General features: G+C 39.9%; 3 protein-coding genes across 4 annotated transcripts; 1 reads left to right on the top strand and 2 right to left on the bottom strand.

Annotated features, from left to right (window-relative positions):
• The first annotated feature begins 254 nt into the window (after positions 1–254).
• Positions 255–4,174, top strand: LOC137100966 (general transcription factor II-I repeat domain-containing protein 2-like). The gene is given in 2 exon segments (XM_067478713.1): positions 255–808; positions 811–4,174. Coding segments are annotated over 2 exon segments (981 nt in total). The 5' UTR covers positions 255–273; the 3' UTR covers positions 1,257–4,174.
• Positions 4,175–4,365: 191 nt separating this feature from the next.
• LOC137101050 (polymeric immunoglobulin receptor-like) lies at positions 4,366–18,715 on the bottom strand. The gene is made up of 6 exons (XM_067478923.1): positions 18,439–18,715; positions 16,151–16,495; positions 8,872–9,219; positions 8,075–8,188; positions 6,354–6,461; positions 4,366–5,819 (listed from the first exon to the last, which is right to left on the bottom strand). Exons 1-4 carry the CDS (start codon positions 18,485–18,487, stop codon positions 8,127–8,129), a joined length of 804 nt encoding a protein of 267 aa, XP_067335024.1. The 5' UTR covers positions 18,488–18,715; the 3' UTR covers positions 4,366–5,819; positions 6,354–6,461; positions 8,075–8,126.
• A 2,266-nt stretch (positions 18,716–20,981) lies between these two features.
• Positions 20,982–27,412, bottom strand: LOC137100497 (major histocompatibility complex class I-related gene protein-like). 2 transcript variants are annotated; one of them, XM_067478361.1, is made up of 8 exons: positions 27,109–27,412; positions 26,641–26,904; positions 24,970–25,248; positions 22,580–22,972; positions 22,328–22,435; positions 22,149–22,167; positions 21,952–21,995; positions 20,982–21,498 (listed from the first exon to the last, which is right to left on the bottom strand). In XM_067478361.1, coding segments are annotated over exons 1-7 (1,116 nt in total). In that variant the 5' UTR covers positions 27,161–27,412; the 3' UTR covers positions 20,982–21,498; positions 21,952–21,994. The 2 variants fall into 2 exon arrangements, with proteins under 2 accessions (XP_067334462.1, XP_067334468.1); XM_067478367.1 differs by having other exon boundaries at positions 22,580–22,882; positions 27,109–27,408.
• Between the last annotated feature and the right edge of the window lie 431 nt (positions 27,413–27,843).

Here is a 27,843-nt window from a genome sequence, read left to right as displayed (position 1 = left end):
TCTCTTTTGGAGCTAAGCCGCCTGCAGCAGGAGCCAGCGGAGGTGACGCCACCTAGATTCCAGGTGAGAAGCCTTGGAACAATAGTAAACCTTCCCAGAAGTGACTAAAACTCCAAATTAGTCCAAGACCACCGCGATTCATCCACGAAGTCAGAATAACTTGGATTCTAGGTGGTGAATGAACTTTTGGCGGGTCTGAAGAAACAGACTCTGTGTTGAGTCACAGCCGAGACATCAGTGACGCTGCAGTGAAAGTTAGATACCTGTTTGCTAATGAAATCGCAGGCTTCCAAACCATTTAGTGAGGGTGAATTTGTAAAAACATGCATGATGAAGGCAGCGGAGATTGTGAGCCCTGAAAAGCTCCAGGCTTTTGCAAATATCAGCCTGACAAGAAACACAGTTGCAGACAGGATTTCCGATCTTTCAGTGGATCTGGACAGTCAGTTGAAGCGAGAAGTAAAGTCATTTATTGCGTTTTCAGTTGCAATTGATGAAAGCACGGACATTACAGATGTTGCACAACCAGCCATTTTCATCCGCGGAGTTGATGACACATTGACCGTCACCGAGGATTTCGTGGAGTTGGTGCCGATGACAGATACAACGACATCAGCTGATATTTTCACCACAGTCGTCGGTGCGCTGGACAGGGTCGGAGTGGACTGGTGTTCAAAACCAGGCGTTGTGACAAAGTGCAGAGAGAAAGTGCAATCTGCAAATGGAGGACGTGAATTTTGGACTTTTCACTGTATTTTGCACCAGGAGGCTTTGTGTTGCAAGTCATTAAAGATGGACAACGTCATGAAGGTGTCATCCAAACTGTTACTTTCATCCGATCCAGAAGCCTGAATCACCGTCAGTTTGACGGCCTTCTCACAGACAAAGACCACATCTATGGCCTGTCATACCACACTGAGGCAAGATGGTTAAGCCGAGGTGCTGTGCTGAGGCGTTTCTTTGATTTACGAGAAGAAATTGAACAGTTCATGGAAGAAAAGGACAAACCAGTGTTAGAATTTCATTCCGCAGAGTGGATACAGGACCTTGCATTTATGGTGGATGTTACAGAGCAGCTGAATAACTTGAACAAACAGCTGCAAGGGCGCAACAAAGTTGTCACGCAGTATCATGACAAACGTTCTTTCAAGTTGAAGCTGTCAGTGTGGGAGACGCAACTCGCCGGTGGTGATGCAGCTCACTTCCCCTGTCTGAAAACTGTGTGCACGACCCAACATGAAGCGGTTCAAAGATAAAATAACGGGACTTCAGATTTTTGGTGAACTGGAGAAAGACTTCAAAGTTTGTTGCTCGCCATTCACCGCGAATCCCTCTGATCTGCCCGTCAGCATCCAACTTGAAATAACAGACTTGCAGTGTGACTCGGATTTGAAGCTGACTTGGACACATTTTATCAGAATCTCTTGCCTTGTTACCACAACTTGACAACACTAGCTGCAAAACTGTTGTGCATGTTTGGAACCACATATCTCTGTGAGCAAGTTTTCTCTGTAATGAGCATAAATAAAACAAAGCTTCGCTCAAGGCTCACGCACAAGCACGTGAATCACATCCTGAAGTTGGCTGCCACTCAGGATGTGACGCCTGATATTGATGCGCTGGTGAAAACTAAAACATGCCAAGTAACAGGAGTCAAATACACTATGCAACCCAACTTAAAGTGCTGCATGAGACACCGTGATATACTTCTGTGAATCACTGAGGCTTTGTGTGTTTCTATGTTCTTTTTCTTTACAATTTTTCAAATAAACTTGAGGTGTTTTATGATTAATAGTGATGTTGTGCTTCTACTATTTTGGACACACTGTCCTCAGGCTCCAGCTTTATCTTTTTTGTTGATCGTATTAAAACAATCCGAAGATTTCACCGGTCCGGCCCACTTGGGAATAGATTTTCCTCCATGTCGCCGCTGAGCTAAAATGAGTTTGACATCCCTGAACTAGATGATACCGTTGGAGTTACTTCGGGGATACAGGCGAAGAAGAAGGAAAAGAGGCTCCAGAGGAGGGATACGGAACAGACTGAGGCGAAGGGGCAACCGGCTACATCACGCTGTCAAATGTCCGATCGCTACGGAACAAAGTGAGGAACTTTCCACACTCGTGAAGTCGGATGTGGACTATCGGCAAACCAGCCTGTTCTGCTTCACAGGGACTTGGCTTTCTGAGGATGTGGACGTGCAGCTTGATGGATTTAACTTCATTCGTTTTGACATAGACACTGCAACAACAGGGAAGTCGATTGGGGGCAGAATCTGTCTGGCAGCAAACATCACAGTGCTGGAAACACTGTGAAGTAATGACTGTATCCTTCAGACCACATATTTACCCAGAGAGGTCTCTCACATTACCGGGATTTTAGTGCATGTACCAGGGCCTGAGCCGAGCACATCGTGGACAGTTACAATAGAGCTGTCAGTCAGACTGGAGATCAGCCTGTGTTCATACTGGGGAATTTTAATAAGTGTGACATCGCTCCACATCTGTCCAATTTGGAACAATATGTCCCAACCCCCACCAGAAAAGAGAAACCACTGGACTTGTGCTTCGGCAACATCCTTAATGCGAACACTTCAAAATCATTTCCACCCCTTGGCCTTTCTGAACATAATGTTATTTTGTTATCTCAACTGAAAACTGGTGAACCCATCAAAAAAAACATAAAGTCTGGAATAAAGATGCAGTCGAAGCACTAACAGGATGTTTAGAGCCGACAGACTGGGACTTGTTTTTTAATGACTGTGGTGATGACTTTAATCAGCTGACTGAGGTATTGACCTCATATATTTTGTTCTGTGAAGGTATTTTTACCTCCACCCGGCAGATAACTATATATCCTATAACTTAAAGTCATGTAGTCTCCAGAGCTCTATTCATAACCAAATATTGTTTTTATTAACATACCCATAATAAATGTCATGGCTGTTCATGAGACACTTAGACCAGAGGTCTTCAGACTGTAAAGTGAAATCTGTCATTTATAGTACAGGAGTATTATTTATTCTGGACCTTGTGGAAAAGCCTTCAGCAGTAATTGCAGCCAATTAAGGACAATCAGAGACATGTCCTGAAGCTACTACAACATGATCTTGGCTGTGTGCCTCCTATTGAGAAGCCCACCCACAGGATGATGCTGCCCCCACATGGTGTATGGCATCCACCACCTGATGAGCAGTGCCTGGTGTTTCCCAGACAGATAGAGCTTAAAGTTTCAAAGAGCTTCATTTTGTCAATCAATTACTTAGAAAGTCCTTCTAGTAGAAATACATTTCATGTTTCCATGTTTTCCCCCCATTTTTCTCCAAACGTTGCACATTGTTAGACTGCTGGGGGACCCACCCCCCAATGCACTGAGCTCCTTTCCTCCTCTCTTCCCTCTCTTCTCTCCTCTTACCCCACATTTGTTTGTCACCACTGTACGACATTAACTTTGTGTGTTCTCTCTCCCGTAGTTGTCTTTCTCCTTCTCTGTCTCCGTCTCTCTGTCTCTTTCTGTAGGTGTCCCTGTCTCTTCTTTCACAAGCTTTAATTGTTGATGTAGATGAATATATTGTAGTTTTCTTTTCAGAAAATGTAGAATATCTATTGATTAAGGATAATTGTGCCTTACATGGTATTTTAAACTCACATATTGTAAAAATACAGATACTTATACTAGATTTTTCTGAGGTGGTTTTGCTGTTTAACAAGTGAATTTTTTCCCTTTCATTTTTCACAGTTATAGTTCAATTAATTTTTCGTGTTTTGTTAAATGATAAACAGCTTAATGTAAATACAAACCAACAAAAAACAGAACCTTAAACGAATTTATGATTTTGTTAACGAGATTTTTTGTTGGTCCAACTTATTTATTTCTGGAACACAGTCCTTTCTCATAAGCAAATCACAATGACATTTTCAGAGATAATAAACACGGTGCTCATCTCTGAATGATGGAGATGTTTTTGTGTTTTTTTATTTCTTTTTTAAATTAAAGTTTCATTTTCTGTTCCTCTTCTGTCTAACAGACTCACAAAGAGAGACACCTGCAGTTTCTTGATCGTCCATGTGTCCTCTCTCTCCAAAGCCTGTTTCATATATGAAGTGTGGACACTAGAGCTGATTTCTCTGGACATTATTGAATTTAAAAAGTTTTAAAATTGACTAAAGACTAAATTAAGCATTGAAGCCCTTAAAAAGACACATTTACAAACTTGACTTTCTAATGAGCAAATATAATATTTATGTTAAAAAGAGAAGCCTTGGAACAATAGTAAACCTTCCCAGAAGTGACTAAAATTCCAAATTAGTCCAAGACCACAGCGATTCATCCAGGAAGTCATAATAACTTGGATCTTAAATTGGAGCTCCCTCATATTCATACTGTGACACCAGAGCATGAAGCTGCACAGAAACAGAACTCAGACAGTATCACTAGTGTTTCTGTGTGAGTGAACAGTAGATCTGGCCCTGGTCCCTGGTTACTGGATTGAGGCTCTGGTAGGTGGAGTCTTGGCCTGTGGAGGCTGGTTGACAGTTCTCATAGTCGAAAAACTGAAGGAACAAAGAAAAACAACAGGAAGTTTACAGATGTGACAGGAAATGACAGAACAGCTGAAATCTGTGAAAACAGGAGCTGTCAATATATTTGTACAGGTGATGTTTTAAACAGGAACAATTAAGGCCCAGAGACAGATGTTTGTCCCTCAAACTGTGTTTTTCTCCTATAATCACTATGTTTTGTCTGTTTGGTGCTGAACATAGATCAGGTAGATCAGAGAGTCAGAACTGTCCTCACGGGAGAAACTCTGCTAGATTTCAGTGTGGGATCAGCTCACGTATGAGGAAACCTGTGAAAACAGGAGCTGAAACATGCTTCATTTGCCAGTGAGCTTAGTGTCAGTGTGAGGGGTGAGATTAGACTCTGTTCACTTTGATTTAGGGGAGAATATTTCAACAAGGAAGAAAACTGTGACTGAACACTGGTTTTCTTTCATCCTACATCTCTGCCATAGTTCAATCTGTCTGTATTTGATGTTTGGGATGTGAGACCATAAAAAACGTAGGTCATTTGTGTTTCATAAGAGCCAAACTGAATCACAGACGCTGCAACTAACAACTTCTGACCCACCAATGACACAAGTGTCTCACAGAAATGAAGTTTTCTAGGTTGTGACGTGAACTATTTTAAATTGTGTGAACTGAACTTTAGTCGAGCTCTTAGAAAGTGGGAACTTCCACAGCTAAAAACAGCTGCCTGCTACGTCTCTTCATGGGCTTTAATAACACATTAGAAGACTTTTTGTATCAACTGGAGGGAGACAGAAATAACAGGAAAAATTAATAACACAACCAAGTCATGAAAATACAGAAAAGAACAACAGTAATAATAATAACAATAGTTTGTCATTTAAACATATCTACAACATTAAGTTGTTTAGAGTTCTCTGAATCCATCTTTACAAAAAGTCCAGATTCTCTTCTGTCTTCTTGAAAGCAAGAAAAGAAAATGGAACGTTTTGATTATTCAATAGCAGGTGGGGGTGAAGCCTTTACGTTCACCCCCAGTCGATGGGACATGAGACTAATGAATAATCTGATGTTTTGGCTTCAGCTGGAAATAATCCAGGTTACAGACTGACAGACACTAACAGTGAGTAGAGAAGATTCAGTGTTGGTTTGAACCTCTGAGTGGGGATCATGGATTATATGATTCATTTAGAAAATGTCCTAAGAGCTGACAGTGAGAAGAAACAGAGGAAAAAAGCTTTAAAATCACCTCCATGTTGGTTTGGTCTGAGATTCCGCTCATGTTCAAACCTGTGGAACAGACACATTTAAATGAGTTATTTATGAGCTACTTCTTCAAATTTTAACTTTGACTTATGTGATTATAAAGAAAACATTTTATTGATCATCACCATGTTTATGGCATCACTGAGCAGTGGTGGAAGAAGTAAAAAGTAAATGTATCATTGCTACTGAGTAAAACTACAATATTACAAGTGAAAGTCCTGCATCAGAAACTTTAAGTAATAGTATAGAAGTATAAGCAGCAGTTTATTTGTCCAAATATAACATGTAATGTAATAGAACATCATATTATTGGATGGTTCTTACTGATGACATGTCCACATCACTAATAGTGCAGCTGCTAAAAGATGGAGCTGATTTTTACCACTTTATGTACTAACAGGGTATTTTACATTACAATCTGCATCTAGAACTAAATAACTCTAACTATCAGACAAATGTGATGCAGTAAAACGTATATTTGTCTCTGAATTTTAGTGGAGAACAAACAAAAGTGCTTAATGTCTTTTGTGTTTCCACTGATGTCATGAGATAACTCACCATCAGAGTCGTTTGTCTTCTTTTTGCAGAGGAGCAGCCCAACAACAACTAACACAACTACAACCACCACCACCACAAGTACAGGAACCAAAGGAACCAGGAGGGAAACTGAACAAGAGACACAGAAGGTGAGTGAGAAAGAGGAGAGAGGATGAAGGATTTCTACTAACAAATACACAAATATCAAAGACTTTAATCTCAAACTAATAAATAAGACTTTAGAGACCACAATGTTTGATTGTTATATCACGTATCTCAAATTATCTCACATAATTTAAACATGTTTTACATTATATCCACAAACCACTGTCACAATGACATTATGATGATATCACTTCTATGTCTGGGATTTCTACCTGAAAGCTTCAATGTCTTTCTAACTATCTGTTATCTATTCCCTCCTCTGAGCCTGGCAGGTCAGACACTAGATAAACTCCCTCTGTAGCCTTTAAACTTCAACTCTCACACAAAATAAAATCTAACAAATGGGTGAATGAACAAATCCAACAGATTTAACGTCTTCAGCAAACTTGCAAATCTAAATGTGCTTGTAAGTATAAATGGATAAATGCAAAGAACAAAGTAGTTGCTGCTTCAAAGTTTGTCTCCTCTAAGTGTGTAGGACTGCTCAGCATTGCTCATGGGAGGGGGGCAGGTGGAGGTCACATCTAAACTGACAGCTCACTTCCAGTTCTCCTCAGCTGTATATTCAGTCTGAATCATTTAATGTCAATTTCTTCCTCCTTTTTAAACAAAGGCTTTAGCAAAAAATGCAAATCAAACCACAGTCAAAGAAAAACCACCACTTCCTGTTCCTGGTCCCGTCACATTTTCCCTGTTTAACCAACCACCAGTAATCAGTTTCACCTGCTCTCACCACTCTGCTTATATACGTCCTCAGTCCTCTCACCAAGCTGCCAGATCATCTGTGACTTTCCGGCCTTCATTGAAATCCTCATTACTGTCTACGGTTCAGATCACGCTACGTTTTTCTGACCTGCCTCTGCTGCTACTCTGGTTTTGTGAGTAACTGCTTCTTATTGACTCTCTGTTGCCGACGCGTGTGTGACTAAGGATTATGAGTATTGTTATATGTCCCTAAAGAATCTAGATTATCACGAGCTCTTGTAACCAGGTCAATCTAAGAAGAGGATTTACCACGTTATGTCTATGCTTTAATCATGCACACGTTTGTTTTACCAAGTCATGTGATTATGGTAAATAAATGGTAAATAGTCACTTATATAGCGCTTTTATCCAAAGCACTTTACAATGTTGATTCCCATTCACCCATTCACACACACACACACACACCGATGGCAGTGGCTGCCATGCAAGGTGTTCACCTGACCCACCGGGAGAAACTTGGGGGTTTAGTGTCTTGCCCAAGGACACTTCGACATGTAGCCGGGAGCAGGAATCAACCCACTGACCCTGTGGTCCATGGTCAACTGAGCATGTTTTGACTCCATATCTCACTGGTCATTGCTGTTACTCATCTTCGTATCCTCTCTAATAAACAGCAGTTCAGCACCACTTGGTGATCTTGTGAATTTTAAAGATCACATAATAATGCACTGATATTGTAGTGTAGCATTTTTACTTTTTACTTTCTTTAGTGCATCATTGTATCAGGTCTACAGCAACTGTCACTGAGGGTCATGTTCATGTTTCTGTGCTGAGTAACACTATGTTTATTATAGAGGGAACTTTAAATGTACCTGATGATCCTGTTTCAGGCTGTTTGTAGGTTTCAAAGGAAGATGATGATGATTAAGGGAATGTATGCGATGTTGAAGGTTGGAGAGCTGTGCTTGGTGGTGAAGAGGTTGAAGCTGTGAACAATGAAACAATCAGATAATGATCCAGAGGAGATGCTGTTTTCCTCATGATGTTAATAAGATGAACTGCTTTTCTGTCGTCCTGACAACAGGCCTCAATTGTGAGATTACTGTAGCTCAGTATTCTTGTAATACATCCATTCATGGAGTACATCCATAGGTGTTCACTAAACATCACAGATGCAGCAAGAAAACAACGTTTGAGGAGACTGTGCAGAGAAGAACATCAGACTGGCTGTTACTGGTTAGTGAGAGCTAAAAGAGAGAAAAGGAAACAAGATGGATGTGGAGCTGACTAGTTCTTGCTGGTAGATGAGTAAATCATTCTTTTTAGCTGCTTGTTACATTTTGTGTTGTGTTTGCTTGGTGTGTGGTTGTGTTAGTGAAGTTCTAGTTTTTGATCATCCACACATGTTGACAGAGGTTCAGCAAATGTACCAATGTTTCTGAATAAGCCACTAACAGGAGATTGGAAGTGGTAACACCTGCTCTTGTGCTGATTCATGTAGAACATTAGCTGTTAGTTGTTTAGCTTGTTTTTACTGTTAATGATGAAAAGATGCAGCACTTATTTTACCTGCTGATTTGTAACATGAGAAGCTGTCAGAGAACAGTCAGTTTTCTCACAGCTTCACAGACATGAAGGAACATTTTCAGAACTTTCAGTAGAAACTCACCTTCTGTGACAATGATCTCAAACACATCATCTGAATATTTGGGCAGAATTCTGTCCAAACTACACCTGTACAATCCTGAGTCAGACTTGTTCAGCTGTGTGATGCTCACATACATGAGTGTTGGTGATGGTAAAGATCCTTCTTTATATTCAATACTGTATCTGCTGCTCTGAGCTCTGTTACTGGTTGTTTCAGTGAGAATGTTTCCTGTTGTACAGTCTCCTTTACAGAACAACTTCCTGCTTCCAGACAAAGAAAATGAGCATCCAACTGTGATGTTTCCTCCTTCAGTTCCTGTATGAGGGGTGATTTGTGCATTGGTGAGACCCGTGTTTCCATCCTGCAGAGCTGTTGAAAAGATGAACAATCAATAGTTACTATCTTCCTGTAAGATGCTACAGTCTGATGATGATTCCTGTTTTACATTTCCACAAGCACCAAGCTCGGACAGGAGATATACTCAACTAGTAAGTACTGTTTGAAATTTGTTTGTTGGTTTCAGAGGTAGCTGAGTTTCTGTCATTTTTCTTGAGTCTGCTGATTTAGTCTGGTTTTTTGTAATAGTTAAGAACTGTAGGTAGAAAGTTTTGCTCTTCTGGTGAAGTGGATATTTGGTCTGTTGTTGGTGGTAGTTTCAGCTTAGTAATCACCAAGCGTTCACACCTTTGACCTAACAAAGGCACAAGAGGTAGGTTGGTTTCAACGAGGGGGCGGTTTCGGCTGTAGCCAATTAAGACCATATTTAAGGCACCTGTTGGGCTGGAGCATCAGCCCTTGTTCAGCCCTCCTTGTGTGAAGACCGACGGTGTAAAGACAAGCGAGTCTACCTGCGTGAGTCCACCGAACGAGGACACTAGGTAGTTTATTTCAAACTTCTTCTACTTCTATTTCTCTACTTTGCTTCACATTAACCCTTTCTACCCAGAAAAGCCTTTTCTTTGTTTTACTATGTGTTTTCAGCAGATCCCTGTTCTCCTTCGCAGACGTAGGACATGGCGCCCTACTAGGGGACGACATGTTTCTCACCTGCGCACTCTCACCCAGACCACTTTGCCACCAGCCTCTTTTTCTCTTGCCCTGTGGAACTGCCAGTCTGCCGTGAACAAGGCCGACTTCATTCCAGCTTTTGCTACACACTCAGCTGTTCACCTGCTTGCACTTACAGAAACCTGGATCATGCCACAGAACACACCCACCCCAGCTGCACTCTCCACCAATTTTTCATTCTCTCACACTCCTCGCTCATCAGGCCGGGGGGGTGGGACTGGACTCCTCATCAATGACACCTGGAAGTTTTCCTCGACAGCACCACTCAGCAATCTGTCTTCTCTGGAATATCATGCCGTTAGGATCACGGCACCGATTGCAGTCATGGTGATTGTGATACTGGGGAACTTCTGCGATGAACTGGACATGTTGCTGTCCCACTTCCCACAAGATGGCACTCCTCTCATCGTCATGGGAGACCTGAACATTCACCCGGAGAAACCACAGGCGGCTGATGTGTTTGCTCTTGTAAACACATTTGACCTGAGTCTGGTCTCCACTCCTCCGACCCACAAAGCTGGCAACAACCTCGACCTCATTCTCACCCGGAACTGCACCACAGACAACATCTTGGTCACTCCTCTGCATGTATCGGATCATTTCTTCATTCAACTCACAGTCCTTATCCCGAGACCTTCGCAATCTCCTCCCACACTTGTAACATTCCGGTGCAACCTCAGGTCTCCCAACCCGGATCGATTCTCCTAGCTGGTCTCCGCAACTCTGCCCCCAACACAGGACCTCTCCATCTGCGATGCAGATGCAGCCACAGACAGTCTTTGCAATACACTTTCATCATGTCTGGATTGTCTCTGTCCTATGTCTTCGAGACCCGCCCGTCTCTCACCTTCTAATCCGTGGCTCACTGACGGGATCCGTGAACAACGCACCACGCTCAGGAGTGCTGAGAGGAAGTGGCGCAAATCCAAGACTCCATCTGCCCTTGCTGAGTATCAGAATCTGCTTGGACCTTTTTCTCACAGTGTCACCAGGGCAAAGATCAATTACTACCAGGAGAAGCTCAGCAACACCACGGACACGAGAAAGCTGTTCTCCACTTTTAAATCACTCATCTACCCACCTTCACCACCGCCATCTACCTCTCTCACTGCTGACAACTTTGCCAACTTTTTTACCAACAAGGTGGCAGCCATCAGCTCACAGTTCTCTCCTCCAGATGATGACATCCATCTAACCTCTTCCAACACTGCATTGCTCTCATCATTTGCAATTCTGACTGAGGTTGACGTATCCACCCTCCTCCTCTCTAATCATCCGACCACCTGCACTCTGGATCCAATCCCTTCCACTCTTCTTCAAGCAGTTGCACCTGCACTCATGCCAGCTATTACACAAGTCATCAACACATCTCTCAAAACAGGGACTTTTCCAACCTCTTTCAAGCAGGCCTTGATTAACCCACTGCTCAAGAAGCCTTCTCTTGATCCCTCTGTAGTGGAGAACTACAGACCTGTCTCCCTCCTTCCTTTTTCTGGCCAAGACTATGGAACGAGCAGTCTTCAACCAACTCTCAGACTTCCTTTCCAAGAATAACCTCCTCGATGTCAACCAGTCTGGCTTCAAGAGGGGTCATTCCACGGAAACGGCACTCCTGACTGTTGTGGAATATCTTCGAGCTGCAAAAGCCACAGGTCAATCATCTGTCTTAATTCTACTTGATCTATCATCAGCCTTTGACACTGTGAACCATCAGATACTCTTGTCCACACTCTCTGACTTGGGCATCTCTGGATCAACTCTAGACTGGCTTTGTTTTTACCTATCAGGACGAAGCTTCAAGGTATCCTGGCAGGGGCATCTTTCTAACTCTCATAGCCTCTCTACCGGTGTGCCGCAGGGCTTAGTTCTTGGTCCTCTCCTCTTTTCTATCTATACTTCATCCCTAGGTGCCATCATTCACTCACATGGTCTTTCCTATCACTGCTACGCTGATGACACGAACGAGCTACCAAACGCTGCACGCTCAGCTGATTCTCTCCCAATATTCAAAAAACTGCTGAAAACTGAACTCTTCCGCATCTTCCTATGCACTTAAATCTTTAAAAAAAAACAATTAAAAAAAAGAAAAAAAAAACAACAAAAAAAAACCTTTCTGCTCTCTTGCACTTGTATCTCGTGAACTGTGAACACTTTTCTGATAGGACTTTGCTTTGATGTTTTCTCCTTGACTTAGATTTTTGCTGCCTTGTACCTCACTTGTAAGTCGCTTTGGATAAAAGCGCCTGCTAAATGACTAAATGTAAATGTCTAAATGTTCCACACAGTCACACTGAGCACAGAGCTCATCACTTCTACTACAGACACACTTTTTGATTCTGTCAATGAAGATTTAGAAAATGTAAAATTCTCTCATCAACCTGTTTGAGTCTGTTGTAACTGAGTGATGTTGATCATTTTGTTTCCCTTCAGTCATTCAGTCTGTCATTGTGTTCATGTGATCACTATTTGTGGTTTGATTTCTTTTCCTAATCAGTTATTATCACATGTTCCTCAACAGATGTGTTGATTTCATTCAAGCTTGTCAACATTACAGTGACCATTTTTATCTATCACAGTTATTAATTGGTTTAGTGTAGTAGCTTGTGAATTACAACCTAGGAAGCTCATGAATTCTCCTAGTGGGTCAGTCTGCCTCAGTGTGAGAGGGCTGGTCTGTTTGTTCTTCTTTCAATAATTGTGTCCTGTACACATTACATATATCCCACACAGATATTCAATAGGCTGGTGCAACCTGTAATAACATTGACAGGCAGCTCACTGCATGTGCTATGAAATGAAACAAGGAGAGTAAGATGTGCATCAACTCTGAAACATTTTAACAGTGTAGAGGAAGATTGTTGCTCAACAGCCTCGTGTCAGAAGAAACTGATCCAAATCTCAGACTGGAGTAAAAACAATGTACGTAGCTAAAGATTCTTCTTTAAATTTCCCTTTAAGCAGGTCCATCATTTTACATATTAGCTGAACACAAACTGTGTTGATTGTTAAACTTGACAGTTTAAATTTCACTTGTCTGATTGGGCTGATTTTCCACACTGCTTTTTTGTTGGGAGTCAGTCTCTGTTCTTTATATTTTTTGGGTTTATTTTGTTGACATCAAACAATTAAGATCCAAACACAAAGCAAATCAGTTTAAATGTTAGATTCTTCAAAGTGGCCACTTTGTGTCTCAGCCAGCTTTGAGAGACAGGGACCTGGAAAGGTTGAGTTTCCATCACTCTGTTGGCAACTACTCTCAAACCATCTCATTTGGGTTCAAGTCAGGTGATTGTGGAGGCCAGGTCACCTGATGCTCGCTCATTGTCCTGTTGAAAGAATAATCTTGGTCTCACTAAATGCAAATCCTACAGTATGTTGTAGTAGACATGCTGGCTGAAGGTGTCCTGAACTCCTTGAAGAAATCACTGACTAACACCCCACACCATCACCTCATCCATGCTTCACAGTGGGAACCAGACATGCAGATATTACACCACAGATTCACAAAGTCACAGCAGTTGGAACCAACAATGCAGCCAAACCAAACCCCAAGTTCAGACTCATCAGACTAAACCGTACATTTTCTAGTGTCCTCTCGGAAAAGCTGATGTTGAGATATGTCCTTGTGTTGCATTAAAGAACCATAGCTTTCTGTTAGTTAAAAAAGCTGCTACCAATATTTCATAGTATTGTTTGTTTATCGCAGGTTACGTTTTTTAACTAACAGAAAGCTGGAACAGTTTCCTCTTTAGCTCTAAGGAGTAAACTAAGTGGTTTGGTTGAATCTCTGAGATCATGCGAGTCATCACTGATGAAATTTAACAAACCAGCTTTAAAATGCTGTAGATTTAAGAACTATTTACCTTTAAACTACACAATCTGAACTTTGCACTAACATACAACACATTCCCAGTCAATTCTCCATGTGTGTTTTCAAGCATTGTTGTAATGTGGTAAAAGTCGTCAAGAATAACTGGGTCATAACTGGGTTTTCGGGGGCCTTGGCTTTGGGTTTAGATCCATTTTTAGATCAGCTGTGAGGAGCCATATTGTTTTTTGTTGATTACATCAGATGACAGGGTTAGTGTGAGGAGGTGAGCAAGAAATGTGTGCAGACCAATGATGCCCATGTTACAGACTAAAACAGAGATGCCAAGTTTGAAAAAAGTACAAAATTACAAGCAGTAACTAAGGAAAAAGCAGTAAGAACAATATCCATTCATCTATTATCTGTAACCGGTTATTCCCTGTGGGTCACAGAAGGCCTGGAGCCTGTTCACCACAATCATCAGTTGGTGTTAATGTTGTGGTTTTGCTGGGGCTCGTTCGCTGAAACTAGAGCACAGACTGGTTTCGTTTTTTATGTGATAAAGATGTGAAAATAATTTACATTTTTGATATTTTTCACATAGACAAACTTCTTCTACTATACAACAGAGTAAAGTTAAATATGTGACAAATTTAAAGAGGAACTTCTGCTGAAACAGTGTTTGTGCTGCACAATTTATCACCATTTTTCACTAAGAAGTGAGTCATGTCCAGACAGACGCCCAGTGACAGTCTTAGGTTATGATGAAGAGCAAGTGGAGAAAAGTTGCACTAATGCTGCATAGTATTGAGACATGGAAGAGACAGAACAAACAGAGCAATGCTGATGTGTGTGTGACTAAACTAAACCTCCATTAAAACTAAGAGAAAAAGCTCATTCAGAAAATCCAAATAAGTCTAGAAAATAAAAATACTCACAGAGGAAGAAGCAGATTAAAATGTGATGAACGTCCATGTTGAGGCTCTGATGACTTAATGCTGCCTCTCTTCCTTCTTCACTGTCAAACCAGGAACTTGTCACTTCTCTAGAAGACAGAGTCCCTCCTTCAAACACACTCATCTCCACTCTCCTCAAGTCTTTCTATCAAAATCAATCAACCACAACATCAACACCAACTGATGGTTCTCTGTCACTGGAGAGTCATAACATATTACATATGTTCTAATTATAAGTAGTTTATTAATTGGCTGGATAACAAAACCTATATCTGTCCTGGTTCTTGGACTTTTCTTTAGATTCATTTCCTGCCCCTGGCTTTTATTTTGTAGTCCCTCAGTACCATTTCCTAGTTAGTTTCTTTAGGTTTCTCCTTGTTAACCCTCATTGTTTTCACCTGTGCTCCCGTGTATTTATACCCAGCTCTCCCCACTGTCCCCCAGATCTTCTCTACTTTCCTTTTCCCTGAACATTTCTATGGAAAGTCAGTACCTTTGGACATTGCTCTCCCTGTTGTGTGTTCTCCCTCAGTGCTCAGCCTGATCCCCAAGTTTGGACTGTTAATAAACCATCATTCACATTCAAACCTCCTCTCACCGTCTCTTCTTTTGGGTCCTGATTAGAAAATTAACTACACTGTGGTAATGTGACATTATCATGTAACTATAATGTAAAAGCTGTAATTTTACCTGGTGTAGGTGGTGGAGATTAAGCTCTTTGTAACTTTGTATCAAATTAAAACTTTTTATGATGGAATAATGTGCAGAGGTTTTTCTTCTTTAATCAGATGATTGTTTGGTTTAGCAATTGTGAAAACAGTGAGAAATGTGGTCTCTGATTTACTGTAAGTGTGGAACAGCCTGATTTAGTCATAATTTAGGTGATGAACAACGTAGTCAGACTGATCCTGTCAACATCTTTAAGCCAGAAACACACATTTGTTTCAGTCTTTGAGGACAACTCCACCTTCATTTATGGGGCATCCAAAGTAACCCCATGCTGCTCATTTTCATTTCTCCTTAGTGGGACAGAGTTCAGACTCACTCTGCTCTTTCTTCTGTTTCATCACCAATGTTATATAATGTTCACCTTCTGTCAAGGTGCATGGACGAGGAAAGTAAACGGAACAAAAAAAAAAACGTTCGGCAGCACTTAATTACTTGGTGCAGATTATTGAACAAACACATTTTGGCTTGTGACATTTATCAGAGTCCGATTGACTGTTCTAACAATAAAAAGCTTTAGACGCCTCATCAACTGGAATATTATATCTAATAATTCACATTCTCAGCCTGCTTTGGTTGTCAGGAGCTTACACTCATACAGTTCTCAGAGCTCCATCCAGGTTATACTGAAACTGACCTTAACGGTTTAACTGTTGATCAAACACACAAACAAACATACACACACTAAAATAACATAAAATGACATGAAGGAACATTTTCAGAACTTTCAGTAGAAACTCACCTTCTGTGACAATGATCTCAAACTCATGATGCGAATCTGGGAGCAGAATTCTGTCCAAACTACACCTGTACAATCCTGAGTCAGACTTGTTCAGCTGTGTGATGCTCACATACATGAGTGATAGAAAAAATCCTTCTTTATATTCAATACTGTATCTGCCGCTCTGAGCTCTGTTACTGGTTGTTTCAATGAGAATGTTTCCTGTTGTACAGTCTCCTTTACAGAACAACTTCCTGCTTCCAGAGAAATAAAATGAGCATCCAACTGTGATGTTTCCTCCTTCAGTTCCTGTGTGAGTGGTGATTTGTGCATTGATGAGACCAGTGTTTCCATCCTGCAGAGCTGCTGAAAAGATGAACAATCAATAGTTACTATCTTCCTGTAAGATGCTACAGTCTGATTATGATTCCTGTTTTACATTTCCACACAATCACACTGAGCACAGAGCTCATCACTTCTACTACAGTCACACTTTTTGATTCTGTCAAAGATTTAGAAAATGTAAAATTCTCTCATCCACCTGTTTGAGTAATCTTATTTTAGTGTTTGTGTGTTTGATCAACAGTTAAACCTTTAAGGTCAGTTTCAGTATAACCTGGATGGAGCTCTGGGAACTGTATGACTAAGTAAAAAGCTTTAGACGGCTCATCAACTGGAATATTATATCTAACAATTCACAGCCTGCTATTGTTGTCAGGAGCTTACACTCATACAGTTCCCAGAGCTCCATCCAGGTTATACTGAAACTGACCTTAAAGGTTTAACTGTTGATCAAACACAAACACTAAAATAACATAATAACACAACAAAACAATAGAAACAACATAAATGGACATGGTGCTATGGTCAGTGAATACTTTGTACATGTATTTGGTAACAATGGGGCAAAATGTGCAACCAAGACAACATAAAACTATAATGTAGAACTAAAATCTTTCATTTAAATTTGTACACGTCTGAACTTCCTTGCAGCAAAGGCATCTATGGTATCATCAAATGATACCTGCATAGAAACCTCATAATTTATGCAAATTAAAGCAAGTCTATTGAGATGCTCTTGAGATATTGTGGATCTCAGGTGCAGTTTGATAAACTTTAGTTTAGAGAAGCTCCTTTCTGCAGCAGCTACTGTCACATATTAGGACAAACATTTAGTATCTTCTCCTGTAGGAAAAAGATAAGTTGGTATCTCATGCTTTGGCAGATCCGGGAAAGTTTGCAACTCCAGTGCCAGTTCCTATTAATCCAGGTGTCAAGGTTTTGGTTAAGGGTGGAGCCAAGAGAGGAGACAGTGCGAGGGATGAACTAAAAAGGGCTTTAATTGACAGAGACTCAAATAGTAAACAGAGGTCGCTCCTAACAGGAGGGTATTAGAAACTGGATTCAGAACAGATACAGACTAAGACAACTAACCACAGGACCAGCACACGAGGGGAGTTAACTTAATAGAAAATAAGATAACAGAATGGATGTTGAAAACAAGAGGGGAACATAATTTTCCAAAATAAACACAGTTAAGGCTCAAAAGTTCAGAGAGTCTATTGTGGGTTAGATGACAACAAGGATCTGGCCCAGAAGTGAGGGGAAGACTGGGCTTAAAAAGTGAGGGGAACAGGTGCAAACAATAAGGGACAACGAAGGTAAAGATGGGGAAAAAAACAAGAACAGGAAGTGGGGAGAAGGGGCCACAAAATAAAAGTCCAAGGACAGGAAGTGTGTGGGATCATGACACCAGGTCTGACTGCCCACTACAGCTCAGGGTGTAGCTCAGTGTTTCACACTGATTAAAGTAAAAATGCTACATTACAATATCAGTGCATTATTATGTAAAATTCATAAGCTCACTCTAAAACACACTGTGATTTGTCGGCTGTTTCTCTTTTTATTAAGAATCTGGATCTGCAGAGTAAATCAAGCAGTTTTCACAACCTCCCCCTCTGCTTTTTACTTGATCCACAACATTGTTACAAAATCCCAAATGTTAATGTTTGTTACTTTGTGGAGCTAATGCAACCACAAGGGGGCACAAGCCAGTGTCTTCTTGTTTCAGTCCCAAGTCTGGATAAATGCAGAGGGTTGTGTCAGGAAGGGCATCCGACGTAAAGCACAGGACAAATTGAAAATGCGAGTCGTGACAACGACTTCCATAACCCGGTCGGGGCCCCGGTTAACGACGACTGCCACCGGTGCCTAAAGTCTAAAGTCTTTTCAAACTGAGGTAAAACTGTGGACGCAGGGACAAAGTGCAGACTGAAGTAAAGAGTTTAGAGATTGAAATGTGAACTTACCTGGTGATGAAACGTGACAGAAGAGAAGCAACAGAAATAACGACTTCATCCTGATTTGATCAAGAATCACGGAGAAATAATCGAGTTGCTTCGGTCTCTGTGAAAGATGGGAGTGTTTGGATATTTGGCACAAATCCCACAACGTCGCCAGATTTCAATGCTGCGATAATAAGAAAACAATGAAATAGTAAAGTAGAGACAAGAACCTAATACAAATGTCCTTAAAAAGCCATTTGTTTCATTGATGATACACCGCGTATTTAAATGAGTTTTCCTTTCTTTTGAGTTACATTACATGTTAAATGTCTCCCCCCTCTGGACAGATCAGGAAGTGACTTATAACGGGACCCACTTCACAACACGATACACAAATGTGTTTCTGAGGAACAAACATTAAAGAACAATTAGGAAATGAAGTTCCCACGTCTGTAGATCCACAAATGTCACTATAAATTGTGACTTATGTGGCAGGTAGACACTAGGACTCATGTAGGGCGGTGGAGAGAGGAGAAATGTGAAGCAGGTGTGGGAGGCTGCTGCTGCTCATTCTGCTGGGACTTTGGACATTTGTCTGCTTGTGGTCTTAGTAAGTTCATCTTTATTCTTTTGTGTTTTGTATTTTAATGTATGTAGTAAAAGTAGGGCTTTAAATCCCCTGAGGTTTTGGGTCTGTCATAACATTTATGGGTTAAAAAGTTGAGCAGTCTGACCACCTGGTGTAAGTTATGGTGTTTGACTTTATATAAAAATATAAAATGTGTGTTTGCTTCCGGAACTTTCTGGACCCAGTCCTGCTTTAATTCTGCTTTCTTTATGCTGCAGTCACACTGATGCACCTGAACTCCATCCAACACTGAAACTATGACAAATATGTCCGGAAATGAAGGACAAAGGTCTTAGAACGAGTTCTTACTAGTACAAGTAAATGTTTAATGTGTAAGTAAGTCCAAGTAAGAAAACTCCCCCAATTATAAATTTAGCTCAAAACTGGAAGAGTCTTGTTTCACAGGAGCAGGTCTCAGGACTGTGCCAGACCCAAGTGGATCCAAATGAACACGAACATGAGCCGTATCAGCTGTGACCAGATTATCAGTCATGCAGAGGAGAAGAGAATGAGGACTGACTGAGCTTCTTTGTGTCTAAAGCCCAAAAGCACCTGAGCCAAACTGCAACAGGCTGAATTTATTTAAATGCTGACAATAAATTAAATTAATGTTATGTCACTTCAGCAGCTGCTTACGATTTTTCATCAATTCAAATCAATTCAATTCAATTCAACTTTATTTATATAGCACCAAATTACAACAAAGTCATCTCAAGGCACTTTACAGAATAAAGTCCAGACTACACAAGTATGTAGAAGCAACCCAACAATTCCCCCTTGAGCAAGCCCTAGGCAACAGTGGAGAGGAAAAACTCCCTTTATTGGGAGAAACCTCCAGCAGAACCAGGCTCAGGGTGGGCGGCCATCTGCCTTGACCGGTTGGGGTGAGTGGAAAGTGAAGAGAGAAAAGAAAAGAGCAACAACAAAACAACAACAAAAAGCAACAACAAAACAACAAGAAAAGCAACAACTAAACAACAAAAAAGCAACAACAAAGCATCCTACAGGATGTAGGACACAGAATTAATGGCATACAGTGGTGACAAGTAAATGTATAGAGAAAAGCAGTTTTAACTATAAGCTTTATCAAAAAGGAAAGTTTTAAGCCTAGTCTTAAAAGTAGAGAGGGTGTCTGCTCCCCGAATTTAGATTGGAAGCTGGTTCATCAGCTTATGGAAAAAATATTAAACACTGCATGTGTGGATGTAGAGTGTGGAGTTGTCTTAAAAAATATAGCAAAGGAAACAAAGAAACAAATGATAAAGTATAAGGCAAAAGAGCTGCAGGATGAGAGATTTGGGAAGGATGAGGTTTAAACCAACTGAAAGAGGCTCTGTCTGTCTGCAAGATAAGCAAAACGGACAATATAAATAGGAGAATAAAGACCTGAACATGTGCTGTGACCTGAGAAATGGGAAAAGGGGAATGTGGTTCATCTCATCATAAACTACAGAAAATCTAATACAAAGACTAAACACAAAGTAGGTTTAAATGTTAAATGCACTTACTGAAGTAAATAAGTCACTTTGAGCTCATTTGACCTAATAACCTGATACCTGCCACATTTAGCAGCAACAAACACTTTAGATAACTGGAGTTCAGTATTAGAGGTGCAGTGGTCCAATCTTCTTCAGACACACTGGAGACAAATGAGAACAACGTGTTTAAGGTCCTGCCACAGCATCATGTTCCCCTCAGTTATGGAAAGTCACCCAGACCCTGAAGCAACAAAGCATCACGACAAAAAAATAAATAAAAATAAAAAATGAAAATAAAGTCAGATCCACTAGTACAAGTATCTACAAGTATCTGACTCTAACTACATGACTGCCAGCTGAAAAAAGTACAACACAATGTGTTTGTTAAAAATGATACAATTCCAACAGACAATGAGCATTAAATGGACATTAGGAGACAGATTGAACACAGCAGCTAGAAATATGAAATATTTTCTCTTTTATTCTGAATCAAATGACAAATGACTTCATACATATTAAATGTCACATTTAAAACATCATAACACATTTTAATAGACAATGAAATGATCACAAACTCACAAGAACAAATGAAAACTGTTCAGTCATATCAGATTTCACAGATATCAAATTAATTCTATTTACCTGCACAGTGACTCCTGAAGGTGCTTCACAAACAGCATGAAATTAATACATTTTAAAATAAAAATATCACCTGGTGTTAAAGGTGACATTTCTGTCTGTGCATTATGTGCAAACACAAACATTTTTAATGACATATTGGACAAAAGAGTTGACAACCAGATTAATAAAATCAGCTGTTTCATTATTGTGTCTTCAGATGTAAAAACACTCTCACTTAACCAGTTTGATTCATCTGTGATCTTCTGATAGTTATATGTTCAGATTAAATGAAAACACAAACTCAGGTTTTGATGTCACAGTAGCTTCACAGGACGTCTCTTCTTATGTCTCTGGACCCTGTTAAGACACATTATAAAGCACCTTAAAATAAGTTTGTGACACTGGGCTCAATTTATTTTATTTTACACTTCCACTCAAATATTATCTGAATGTAAACTACAGGATCATAATTATACATTATGATATAATCTGATCAGCTACAACATTAACAACACCTGGTGGTTTTAAAATACAAATATTATGTTTTTATATGTGTTTTGTACTTTATTAAAATGTAGATTATCTGCTTAGTACTTTTACTTGAGTATTGAGTGTGTGTGTACTTCTACCACCTCTGTACACAGTGTATCACAGTTTGCAGTGTTTGGGGCTGTGTAGCTGCAGATTGCTCAGAGTGGCCATGCTGACGCTTGTCCTCCATCATAATATTCATAGTAATAATATTGTAGCTGATGTTTGTAGTACTGGTATGTACACAGCATATTTTAGTTGAAATAATGAAGTACTCACTGTGATCAGTTTGTCTGATGTCAACTATCATATCAACTGAGAGTCTGAAGCAGAAAATTAAGTAAAATTATTGAATTATTTAAATAAAAGACTGGACATAAATTATTGATCAACTACTAATGGTAATAATAACAAGCATATTAAATTCATAATAATACAACAATGATTTATAAATAAATTGGATCAGAAAAACTTACTAGATTATATGTCTGAAACCTGAAACACAGATAAAAGTTTATAGTAATATCTATTAAAATAAATCTAAGATCGTACAAATAAATTAACAGAAAATTATAACATATCTTTTACCCTTATTACTTAATGTGTTGTCCCTGAGTTGAACCAACATATTAAATCCAGCAGTGGTGTTTCTTACCTTTTCTTTTCTTCCTCCAGATGAAGAGTCCAGTGATGCAGACTGACAGCAGCATCAGTCCTACAACAACTCCAATGACAGCACCAACAGGAACCTGTGAGGGAGGAACTGGAACCAGAACAGAAGATTACTGAACCTGATTTCTCACAAATGTTCTGTGTTTACATAATTGTCACGATCTTTGACCTTGACAGTGTTTTACAAACTAAACATGTGTGTTTAAGTTTCATTACATCTGACTTACAGTCTTACCCAAGTTTGTTCTGATCACTGCTTCGTTCAGTTTGGTAATTATGACTTTAACACCAGAAAACTGAAACACACAGTCGTATCTCCTCCAGTCTTCAGGTTTGACTGACGAAATGTTCATCAGATCAACTCTCATCTGGAAGCTTCCATCATGGTTGGGGAGGATCTCTCCATGGTCCACGTCCTCATGAAGCTCCTCTCCATCTTTGCTCCAGAACATTGTGGCTCTTTCAGGGTAGAAACCTGTAGCGTGGCACCTGACTGGAGAGGACGGAGACTTCTGGAGGAGAGACACTGAGGGAGGAACTAGAGTAGAGAGAGATACAAACTGAAAACTTCTGTATGATAAAGTATGTGGAGCTCCACTGAGAAACGGTGGAAAGTGGGAAAGAGGAACTGAGACCATGGAGGAAGAGAAAGTGAGAGAAGGTGAAGGAGGTGGAGAAATGTGAGAAAAGGCAAACAGGAAAGAAATGATACAAGGTGAAATTCAATAATGATGTATCAAGAGAAAAGGGGGATAAGAGAAGCAAATAAAGACAGAGTAAAGACACATCAATTTGATTTATAGTGAAACCATCAATATGTGCTGAAAATTTAAAAGCAAACTTAACATATGTATCCGGCTGGTGATGATAAATCATTAGAATATACGTCCACTGAACCCCATGCAAGAACATTTTGTATCTTTGTCCTAAATTTCTTTTTAACTAAGCTGAGTTGGCATCAACATTAAAAAGGAGCCAACACGATTAGAAAAATGTTATTTCATTTTATTACTATTCATTTTTTACCTTTATTTAACCAGGAAAATTCCATTGAAATCAGGAATCTCTCTTGCAAGTGACACCAGGCAGTAAAGTACAGTAGCAGCCATACAAAATACATAAACAATAAAACAGAATGACAGCTATACCGACACTTCTTCACTGCATTCTTTATGATACTCCTAAAATCATTAATGGCCATGAATGTTTTTAGTTTAGGAGTTTTTTTGGAGATTATTCAATAATCATCTAAAATGATGTTTTGCCAAGGTTTGTCCAAGCCTGAGGAACAACCGCAAACATTATTATAACAACGAGAACTGCCAGAAAGGAGGGTACCCCACCAAGCTTTACAGGTGAACATATACCAATGTTACTTTCTACGAAGTTAATGATGTCCAGCCAACTAAATCATAGAGAATGCAGTGGAAAGTGAAAATAAAAGCCAATGTTCATTTTGAGTTTCTTAGTTAGAAGTGAAAAATATGTCTATTAAATGAAAGCTTTTCATTAATCCATATCCCCAAGTACTTGTAGAAAGACATCATTTCAATCAATGTACCAACAGATGTATATATTCTTATGAATATTTTGCAGGGAAACTGTTGATAAAACCATAAACTTTGTTTTCTGGGCATGATTGAAATGCAAACTGAAGTTCTTCAATCACCTGTGCTACAAAAGGAGCATATATGTAAATAATTGTGTCATCTGCATAGTGAGGGACTGAACTAACAAAAGCATTTATTGGTAAGAACTCGATGACAAACAGAAATTGCTCCTAACAGGAGGTTACAAAGAAACAGGCTCATGGCAGGTAACAGACTAACACTATCAACTTGAATGAAGACTGGAGAAGTTTCCTTAAAGAAAACAAGAACATTTAGATGAAGTCACTGTAATCATCAAGTCAATTGCATGTTTTCTGCTGTGAAGAACAGCAATTATTCTGTTTATGACATGCATGATAAGTCCAGTTGGGACTTTTGTTTGTAGCTAAGAGAAACACTGAGTACAAGAACATTTTTGAATGACACAAATTGTTTTAGATCATTTGTATGTGCTGCCCTAAAATGTGGTCCATTGTCTGCAATCTATGAATATCTGACAAAAACTCAGGGCCAATCTATCAAAAAGATGTTAAGATATTAAACTATAATCACATGGAGACAATGATGCTACTAATCATGTAGATCTTTATGGAAATCATATAATGTGGGTTTTCTTCAGTTTGTAGATTCTGAATGTTAAAGTTCGACTCGCGATATAACAGGTAAGTTAGTCTCACATGTGAACAACCTTTGCTTCAAGTAAATGAACTGCATGTACGGACTCTCTTCTATTAAACAACAACTGTTGTATACTAATAATGTAAATCTGTAAATGAAAATTAATTTCTAGCCACAGAATTGACCAAATGTAATGACTGAAAATGATGTCACAGGGTAAAAAAAAGACCCCCCCAAATAGGATCATTAAATGGAGCAAAGTGAGATCTTCTTGTGACAAAGTGACAAAATTTACCAAAAAGATGGTAAAGATCAGATTGATAAGTTTGCAAATCAGTGTTTCTACTTTGTGAACATAGTTGTGTTCATGAAAAGACATCAGGCCGAGTAACTTTACCTGGTTTCAGCAGAGATTTATTCCCATAACTCAAATACATCTTCAGCCACTGAGGATAAATCTGAGTGATGAAGTTCACACGCTCATTATTTGACCCTGTGTCAGCATCCCACTGCTTTTTGATAATGTCAGCTTGTCCTTTCAGAGGGATCCATGTCTTTGTGGACAGGTTCAGTGTCATTAAGTCTTCTCCATCATAACCACACTTCATAAAACCACTGACCTCTCCAGTCTTATTGTCCCATTCACTGCCACGCATCACCTGTAAAACATGGACACCTGAGAGAAACAGACAGACAATAGAGATTTAAATGTTTTATTCTGTGCAAAGATGATTTTAACCATGCTCCAGATTGCACAGATGACCAGTGGGGATCTTTGATGTGTCCCTCTCCTCCTCATTTAGGATTGGTTACACTGTATAGGGGCCTGGTGGGTCAGTGGTAGAGCATTGGGTTGAGATGCAGAAGGCTAAGGGTTTGAATTCCAGGCCCCCAGGTGTGGCCCCGCCCGGCCATTAAGTGCCCGTCCCGAACCCGGATAAAATGGGAGGGTAGAGCATCAGGCCTAGAAACCCATGCTAAATCAACGTGCGGAAAACATTCCAATGTGTTGACCCAGAGGGGACAAGCCAAAAGCCGTTGATCTACTTGGTGCATCACTGTATATAACACAGAGCCAGACCTGTATTCTTGGATAGATTCCTAGGGTCTAGTTGTTTCTGTGGATCTGATCAGCTTTGTTTACAGAAAAGCCCAAGTTAACGCTTAAGTTAGCTTGAATAACACAGTAACTTTGTTTTGTGATACCAGCCCCTGGTATTAATGCCATCAGCTGTTTGAATGTGTGTTGTCTGGGTGTCACGTTATGGTCTGTCAATACTGAGAATTGTAAAAACCACAACTTTCCAACTATTGTTTTGTGAAGTCAGACTTCCATTTATGCTGCACTCAAAGCTACAAGTCACCAAATTCATCATCTTGGTTAGAAGGTCACTTTACAACTAAGATACATATCTGTTTAAAACAGGGGTTTTCTACTAACTGTGACCCAGGGACCATCATTCTCAGAAGCAACCTGAAGACCACTTGTGGGTTAAACTAAGATATTCAGAGCATAGTCTGCACATGTGACTCTGTTGGATGTGTCACAGGGTTTTGCTTTTCCCTGTCCAGTAAATCTTTTGCACTGCAGCCACAGAATCGTAACTGTTTAAAACTTGTTCTGAAACAGCTGTTAGCAGACATCCTAAAAGCATGTCTGCTACACTTACAATTAGCATCAATGAAGACCCTACCTCATGTTTAAGATTTCATTAAGGATACAAAAATGTTACGGCTACAGAACAAACACTGCATTACAAACTTTATTCAAACATGCTCACAATTTAGTCTCACTCATTTTTGAAGAGAATTCTGGTTTAATCTAACAATAACATCTCATGTGAGAAAACACTCGTGAATGCACATCTGGGTTAGATTTCAAAAATATGCTGAGCAGCTGCAGCTGTAGTGACGTAAAAAGGAAGAAATTATTCTGTCTGGAGATCTCATTGGAAGGGTTTGCCTTCATTGTAACAGCATGTATGTTGTGTAACACTTGTGCTGAAAGAAAGAGCAGTGTAGAAGGTAAAATATAAATAAAGGGGCTATAACACAGAACATACTGTACCTGTACTTTGGTTAAAGTGCTGCATGAATCTATGAAGTCTGGATTTGTAGAGGTCAGGCAGAATGTCAAAACATTGTTCTTTCACCCAGTCCCACAGCTTAGTGTCATCAAATAACTGTTTCCACGCATCGTGTTTTACTTCCAGAGTTTTGTTGCTGCTGCAGTAACATGACTGAAGGTCATTAACCAGCAAAACAGCCATAAACTCTGGGACGGTTGGGAGTCCAGTAGATGCAGTGATCAAATAGTTCAGGGAGTGTCTCACTGAGGGACAAACATTAAAGACATGAACACTTGATGGCAAATCAAACATTTCACTCATAAATATAACACCTACAGTATATAACTGGTTTTAAACCAGTTGTCTGAGTTGAAGTAAAAATGAAACTGACTTAACGTGAGACAGGAACAGATCACAGAGCAGAGTGGACATTGAAGTAAACTCTAAGATTTGAGATGGGACCTTACCTGATGATGACACACTACAGAAGAGAAGCAACAACAACAAAGTTTCCATCATGTTCTGATAAAGACCCAGTCAGTTCAGCTGCTCTGTCTTGTTGAGAAGGGCTGAACTATTTAGCTTAATCCACTTTCTAAACCATAGGTTTTCAACAAAGTTACCCAGGTTCCAATCTGCTTTCCCTCAATGTGCGGATGTTTCCTGTTGTTTTTATTCATCTTCAGCTGCTTTCTACAGTACACACACAGTGACTGTGCCTCTCTGTGCACAGTCCTCCCTCTCCCTCTCTCTCCAGCTGTTGTTGCTGCAGCAGTGTCGTCTCTAACCTGAACATGTCAGACATGCAGTGTCCCTCCCAATATGTATTATTCTTACAGCCTTAAGATACACAAATTAAAATTATTTATATATATTATTTATATATTATACAATTATTGCACATCAGCCAGACATCTACATCACTTGGAAAGTAATGGGAGGGAGTTTTCACTGGGGGCAGATTAAAGGTGACAGGGGCTCTGAGCTTGAATTACATGACATGGCTGCTCCTCACAGAAATGACATATCAAGACCACAACACACTGATCCACAGCACAAGAATGAAAGTGTGAACTTATTTCTGCTTCATGACCTCATCTTGAAAACACACACTCCACTAATCATTAACTCCACCTAGTGGTGTTAAGTGAATATGGGAAAAACAATGTTAACTCATGAACCAGATGGTGTTAATGTTGTGG

Source organism: Channa argus, chromosome 1, assembly GCF_033026475.1.
Source record: "Channa argus isolate prfri chromosome 1, Channa argus male v1.0, whole genome shotgun sequence".
NCBI lineage: Eukaryota > Metazoa > Chordata > Actinopteri > Anabantiformes > Channidae > Channa > Channa argus.
Note: the sequence above shows the minus strand (reverse complement) of the source record. Positions and strands in the feature narration are given on the sequence as shown.